The sequence below is a fragment of the Parus major genome, chromosome 1 (genome assembly GCF_001522545.3).
Source record: "Parus major isolate Abel chromosome 1, Parus_major1.1, whole genome shotgun sequence".
Lineage (NCBI taxonomy): Eukaryota > Metazoa > Chordata > Aves > Passeriformes > Paridae > Parus > Parus major.
In genome coordinates, this window is record NC_031768.1 from 101,742,361 (window position 1) to 101,749,859 (window position 7,499).

General features: G+C 47.6%; 1 protein-coding gene across 7 annotated transcripts in view; it reads right to left on the reverse strand.

Annotated features, from left to right (window-relative positions):
• The window catches only part of WNT11 (Wnt family member 11), a 26,496-nt gene extending 19,218 nt beyond the window's left edge, over window positions 1-7,278 (reverse strand). The window contains exons 1-3 of one of the 7 annotated variants that reach the window (XM_015644376.3): window positions 7,037-7,263; window positions 4,420-4,479; window positions 3,650-3,870 (exon numbers count right to left, since the gene is read on the reverse strand). In XM_015644376.3, coding sequence (XP_015499862.1) covers window positions 3,650-3,732 — 83 coding nt within the window. In that variant the 5' untranslated portion in view covers window positions 3,733-3,870; window positions 4,420-4,479; window positions 7,037-7,263. Of the gene's footprint in view, window positions 1-3,649; window positions 3,871-4,419; window positions 4,507-6,955 lie in introns of all 7 variants that reach the window. The other 6 variants (XM_015644359.3, XM_015644446.3, XM_015644367.3 and 3 more) reach the window with 6 other exon arrangements.
• Between the last annotated feature and the right edge of the window lie 221 nt (window positions 7,279-7,499).

A 7,499-nucleotide genomic window follows, 5' to 3' on the forward strand; every position in this document is an offset into this window, starting at 1 on the left:
AAAAGGAAAAGGAAAAGGAAAAGGAAAAGGAAAAGGAAAAGGAAAAGGAAAAGGAAAAGGAAAAGGAAAAGGAAAAGGAAAAAAAAGAGAAAAAAAGGAGTGAAAAAAGGAGAAAAAAAGAAAGGATTAAAGAAAAAAAAATAATCCCCACATTGAAGGGGATAATCAATACAGAGGGACAGAGGAGATGCCAGCCCCTGTGGAGGCAGAAGTGCCTCAGAAGCTACTCTGTGCCTGGACACCCCAACATCTGCAGACCTCTGGGGCATGCACATCTGGCTGCAGCTCCCTCTAGTGCTCATCTGCTTTTCAGTTCTACACAAATATGTTTCTCCAGCACCTGCTTGGTCAAACCCAAACTCTCCTGGGAAAGCTAAATGAATTGCAAAAGCAGATGGGGAAGGTGATAGAATTGCTAGGAGCATTGGCCCTAAGACATAGCTCATGGAAACCAATGGCTGCCTCACCTTCCCAGCCACTGTGACAAAACAGCACTGAGCACCACAAAATGATGTGGCCTCCCCACACACCTGCTTTGCTCTAAGGATGGGAAACTGTTTGCAAAAATAAGACACAGGGTTTCATATACATTGATGAGAAAGGCTGCATCTCCACAACAATCCTGATCCAGCAAAGATCTGGAGCCATACTCTGCCTTTACACCTCAGTAGCTCTCTGGAGCTCAGATGAAAGAGCACAAGATAGGAAATTTCTTCAGCAAGAGAGATGTACACAAGAGCAAGAGCATGCATACGAGATGCTGAATGCCCACACACATGCCTGCTGGATGTTTGGTGGGTCCCAGCACTAACTTCCAACAGTTGGGGATCTGGACCACAGAACTCATAAAAATAAGCCAAGTAAAATAAATAATTCTTTTTGTTACCTTCTCCCTGCTTTTACTAATTTTCAGAATTAGTATCAGAATTCCTAAATGGCTGAAAATTGTGTTTTTCTTCTTCCCTTCCCCCTGCAATTACATCACACACTGAATCAAAATTAAATTACCTATCACCTTTCATATGAGTCAATCCCTCATCTCCAGGCCAGTGAAACCCACCTCCTTCTCTCTCCCTTCCCCTCCCAAATCCTCTTTGAAGCTAGCCTCTGGCACCATGCCTACAAAAATGACGCAGGGGGCAGACCACTGAGAAAAGCCCACAATTGAAAACATCACATAGCACTTTCCACCTTCATCCCATCCTTTTTCCTCACATCTCTGTTCATGAGAGAGAGAAGGAAGGAAGGAGCAGATTTCAATTGTATGGCACCCAGAATATGAGTCCAGGGCTGAGATAAGCAGGTCTGAGGTATTACCCAGTATTTGGTACTCTGTTTGCCAAGAATTTACCCATGCAATTTCTAAGGACAGTCCCTGAGCCCCAAGGAAAAAGAAGGATGGGGAGTGGGAAAAAATTAGCCTGTGTTTCCACAGGAAAATAAGAGTGGGGAAATGAGGAGAAACAGCAAATGAAAGAAAAAAACAAACAACTTTGTGAAATTCCAGCTGCCAGCATCCCAGTTGCAAAGTGCTGTGGACAGGGAGCGCAGGTCTCTGCCGAGTTTTAAACAGGTGTGAGGGGAGCTCAGCGGTGCATCTGCATGCCATTCATGCTTCAAATACCACTTTAATCCGAGCTTTCATCTTTCCCACTCACTTTTTGATAGGGGGGATATGTCTGCTGGCAAGGGGAGGAGCAGCAGCTGTGGTGTCTTGCCTCCAAGTGCTTCTCCCCCCACTCATCCCCAAAAGCAACCCTTACAGCTTAATCACTTAGCAGCCAAAAGGCTGCTTTTGACAGCAAGCCTATTAGGGACCTTGCCTTGCCTCCCAGCATTTTTACATGTCTGTGCCTTCTCACCATACTATCAGGCTCCCTCTGGAGCTCACCTCACCCCTGCCCTTTGGAAGAACCCAAGCCCTTCACTCAGGAGTAAGCACCTTGCCTAAGTGGGACACCAATGCCAAGCATATGGGCAAGTCCCTCCAGTCAGTCATGGTGCTACACTTAAAAGTCCTGCTGAATCAGGGTGCCACAAAACAGCTTTATTTCCATGCTGCATAGAAATAAACACTGCAAAGGAGTCCCATGGACATGTTGCTAAATGTCCTGTAGGAAGGAGATGCCTGCCTTTCCTGGTGCCATATGGGCAGAGCTGAGAGCCTAAATACTGGAGGAAGCTGGTGGAAAGAAACAGCTGGGTTATGTAATTGAGTTCTGCTGACTACTACAAGGTGTAAAGCCAAGGCACTGAAGAGCAAACCAGATCTTTCCTCTACTTCCAAGATGGTCATTAGAGTACAGAGACAGCAAATAAAAGATGATGGAACGATTTAGGTTGGAAGGAAACTTAAAAATCATAGTTCCTACCTTCCTGCCATAGGCAAGCATGCCACCTTGAAAGATGCCCTAAAGTAGATGACTATTCCTCCCACCTGTGTGCATTTAAACACTCAATGGAGTGGTTCACTATGCTTCACTTTATGGATATAAAAGGTAGGTGTGTGGTATCTAGCAGCTCCCTGCAGTAAACAGCATCGCCAGAGGCTATCACTTAATGTTCCTGTTGGATGTCTCTGTTTGGAGAAGTTGAATCTGGAAGATTCTCCCTTCCCTGACTAGATGATGGGCAGTAAAAACACTGGCTCCAATGGGATAGTCTAATTTGCAGGTATCCAAATTTAAGCCTTTATGAAAGATGACATGAGTAGAGCTTCAACTGACAATGACTGGAACAGCAGAAGGGGAATTAGACATAGTACGAAGTCTGTGGCAGAAGGAGCAACGAAACAGAAACCTCCTGTCCAAGTTTCACCACCTAACCCAAACATCCTTGCTTTAATGCTCTACAGAGTCTTCCTGACACTATATTATTGTGCCTTTTCTTCTACCAAAGATGCTTGTTTGAGGCAAACCCATATTCCCTTATTTATTTTGTGCCCAGCCCCAAACCCAAGAAGAAAAGACAGATCAAGGGCATGAAACCAGGCTGGCACTGGAGTGGTCTGTTTGTTTATTTTGTAGCACACAACTAACTGATTGCTTGCTTAAGCAAGGAAAATAGAGTGGTATTTTCACTTTGCAGTGACATTACCTCCAAGGAAACTCAATCCTGACTTGACCACAGTCCCTGGTATTTCTTCACCCTCCTCCCCCCTCCTCACCTCATTTTTTACACCCTTCACAAAACCCAAAGGTTAAAAGGTCCACAAAAAGCCCATGTTATCTGTCAAGCATCCCCTGTGGTTGGAGATGGGCAGCATTACCTCAGCCATTCCTACTCCTCAGTTCCTACTCAGCACAACCAGTGGTCCTGGTGGGAGAGTTTCCCAGCATAACAAGAGCTAATGCTAGAAACTTCATTAAGTGGCTCATGTGAGCATTCAAGTGTGTGCCTTTCCCTTGGTATCAATGAGGAGGAAAAAAATGAGCCTAAATCATGCATATTTTAGAAAGAAGATGGAGACATTGTTAACATAAGCCCTTAGTACACACACTTGAAATCAATCAATGCCTGGAGAACTGTAGTGCTTACTTCTCTTTAAATAGCCTTACAGTATGCCTCAAGCAGCAGTTGTACAAACAGGTAAGAGACCAGCAATTCTTACAAAAACATTAAAAATGCAGAGATAGAGCCAGGTACTTACATCCATTTTATCCCATAGCACAGCCCTGTCTGCAGAATCCACAACAGAAATCCAGCTAAGAAAAATCGCAGACTTGGCTTCATTTTCTCCACTTTCTCCTGCTAGCCAAAGGAAACCAGCTTCTCCAAAGAATTTTTTTTTTTAAAAAGGAGTTTTCTTAATATTTTGTGCAATGTATTTTCCTTTAGTTTGGGTATTGCTTGTTCTTGGAGATGAATAACCTGAAAGGAGAGAGAGAAAAAGCCCAAGCTACGGTTAACTCTGAAGTTTAGCGAGTCACTGAGAGAGAGAAATCTATTATCCAAATTGCAAAGGAGTGGTTTATGAATCATGAAAAGGTTTGGATTATCTCTTCTCAGTCCCCTCCTTGCCAAGCCTTGATACAACCTTTTGAGTCAATACACAGACAAACCGTATGGGTTGAATTACACGGAGTTATGGTCTGATTGTGTGTTTCCCTGTTGTATTTAACCCTGCACATGGCAAGACGTCATTTGGTGCTCCACTTTAGTGTTGGGGTTTTTTTTCTTCCCTTTTTCAAAAAGTTTGTGCAACTTCTCAGGAAAAAGAAGAAAAAAACCCCACATCTTTAGACTAAAGATCTTCAGCTATTCATCTCTCCCTTTCCTCTCTCCAGATTTCTTTTTCCTCTCTCTTTTTCTGCAGAGAAGACAAATAATAAAAACTGCATTTCCTTACTTAATGCAGATGCCCTTTCCCTGCAGATGTTTCTCTCTGATCTGTTACAATAAATGTGTTTTGCTCTTTACCTTTTGCTTTTCTTCTCACTTCATTAACTCTGCCTCTCACTTCTTCCAAGTCCTTGGCACCTGGAACTCACGGAAAAGGTTGCAACTCTGTAAACATAAAATCCCTTTTTTGTCTCCAGGGAGCAGCCTGGAGGAGACAAAAAAGCTCTCAGGGATACCCCCACACCTCTTTTCTTTTTGTTGGTGTTTTCCTTCTATAGGCCAAACAGATAAACAAACCAGGTGCAGGACTTAAATCCTTAGAGGGGTCCTCTCTGTCTCCAGGACATGGCTTGCTTATTTTAGCAGAGGTATTAATAGCAGTAAATGGGTTTCCCTTCAGTTATTCACTTCAGACACCGCTCTGGGCTGCTTTTTGCGGTCTTTGCAGTGGTTTCCCATCCCACGAGAAAGACAATAGCAAAATAAACAGAAAAACCTGCCCACCACATTGCATCTCTGAAGCCTCACAACTCATCACACAGCAGACTGACACAAGCAAACTGTAACTGTGCATCCCCCCACATCAATCCCTCAAAGGTGTTTAGGAAGGGAATGGTTGGAGCACTCAGCTTCACTTTGGGAAACCTCTTACCCTGGAAAAGGGATGTCCTACCTGATCCCCAGCTCTGGATTTGCCCAACTGCAGCTTTCTGCCTAAATATCCCCATTTGGGGAGCAACTGAGGGGAAAGAATATTTCTGACTGCTTTCTCTGCCATCTGCAGCATATTTTTCTATCCAGTGTGCTTTTTGGCTATCTCAGCCAGAGTGCCTGTTGTAAAGGGTTACTAGAGAAGTGCTGTTACTACTAAGAATTTTAATGACCTCTAGGGGTGAGTTCCTGGCTCTCTTGAAGTCCAAGACAAAACTGACTGCCTACAAGGGAGGCAGTATTTCATTGCCATGGATTGTTTTTCTTTAATGCCCGCTTGGATTTGGGTTTGATGCTTCCCTTGAAGGCAGTGCTCTCATCAGCATCCAGGCATACAAGCTTCTTGTTTCAGAGTATTTTTGTATCTCTTAATCTTTGGGAGCCCTTTTCTTCCCACTGCTCTACAAGCACGCTGGAAACCTTCAACCCTTAATTCTGCCCATGCCTTTCAGTGTCTATTGAGGTATTTCAGACCCCTTCAGTGAACTGCTGAACAACACAAGGACTGGGTGTAAAATGTCTTAGATGGTCTAAAACACTCTCACTAAACCTGACCAACCACCACAATTCCCTACTTTCCTCCCCTGCCTTTAAAAAGTCACAGTTTGGGGTTTTTTTCAACCCCTGGAGAGGAAAAGAAGTTATCTAATTCCCCCATACCTACCCAAAGAACTTCAATTTGCAGTTTGCATGCAATTGCACCCCTTTTATTTGGAGAGGCAATAATGCCTTTTCCCACTCAGTCCAGCTCATCACAGATTACATTTGCAAGAGCAATTTGCAAGGGGTCAGGGGGGACACACTTGGGGGCAGATGGGATGTTTACAGCTCTGGTGAACTCTGGGTCACTGATCAAACCAACAGCAAGTGGCCCGTGGACTCCTAAAAACAGGAGCTGTTTTTAACTCAAAGCTCTCTTTTCTCTTCACCTCATGGCTCTGGCACACAGAAAACACTCCCATCAGACACCTCCAAGACTCTGGACTCAGGAATTGGAACAGGCAATTTTAACTGTACATAAACCCGTGAGTATCCAGCTCACATTCTTCCATTTTTCCCATCCAGGAAACAAAGACATCCACCTGACTCTGCTGCCAGCCTGCAGCTCTCTCCAGAAGCACAGTAGCCTGGTTTAGGGGTAGCATATCCCCAGATGACCTGCAGTGAGGACTGGGAGCACAGAAAAGGAATAGAGGGTGGTGGAGCTGATTTCCAGCTGCCGGATCTCACCACTCCCTTGCTTCCTTCTGGTTCCCCCTTCTCCCCTGCAGCCCCTGGACGTCCCCACTACCCTGCAGCCTCCCGGACTCCTCTCTGCTCTGCAGCTCCTTGCATTGGCTTGCACATTTACAGCTTCAAGTCCCCCACCTGACTTCAGCCCCTGTGTCTCCAGTCTCCCAACTCTTGGGTGTCTCCTCTTCCCTGCAGCTCACCGGGAACGGGTCTCTCCACCCTCTGGCTCTCCCTCTCCCCTAGGTCCTCCCCTCTCTCCTGCACTCATACTTCCCCCCGCTGGGTCTCAGGTCTCTTAATTCAGCCTCCGAGTCTCCTCCTTCCTTGCATTCCCCCGGGTATCCCCTCTCCCTCGCAGTCTCCAAGCCTCCCCTCTTCCGTGCATCCCCTCAGTTCTCCCTGCCCCATGCATCCACCCGGGTCTCCCCTTTTCCTTGCAATTCTCCGGGTCTCCCTTTTCCTTGCATACTCCAAGTCTCCCTTCTCCCTTGCAGTGTCCAAGCCTCCTCTCTCCCTGGCATCTCCTCCGTCTGCTTTGCAGCCTTTAAGAATCCTTTCTCCGTCGAACCCCTCGGAGTCTTCCTCCTCCCACGCATCCTCCGGGATGCATCCCCTCTCCTTGGAATTCTTTCCACGCCTCGCAAACCCCTGTTCACGGCCAGCCCCGCACCTTCGGCTTTTCGAGGGGCTCCGCTATCCCCTTCCCACCTCTCCGGGCAGTGCCTCACATTCCCTGGCGGTCTCCGCTTACCTCCGCCCGGGCCGGGCTGCGCAGGGACCGGAGCCGCTCTGGCGGGGCGGCCCCCGGAGTCGCCTTATATGCGGCCCCCTCGGCTTTGATATGCGGAGTGATGTCAGCTCGGATTAGCATAACAAAAGGCTCCGCGCCCCGCGGATGCCTCCGCGGGCAGGGCCGGGACCCCGCGGGGCTCCGTGCATCCCCTGCCCGCGCCCCATCCCGGCACAGCCCCTCGGCAGCGGGGCCGGCCGGGCGGGGGAGGGCTCGCATCCCCGCGGCCCCCGGGGATGGCGGGGACCCGCCGGAACTCCAGGGTGTTGTTCTAATCAGCGGCTAATGATTAGCAACAAAAATAGCGAGCTGGTGTTTTTGCCGGCACGTGGGCGCTCCCCGGGGCGCTCCGCGCTCGGAGCTGAGTGACCGCGGGCCGGGAAAGGGACAAGGACACTTGTCACCCTCGGGGCTCTCAGGGACA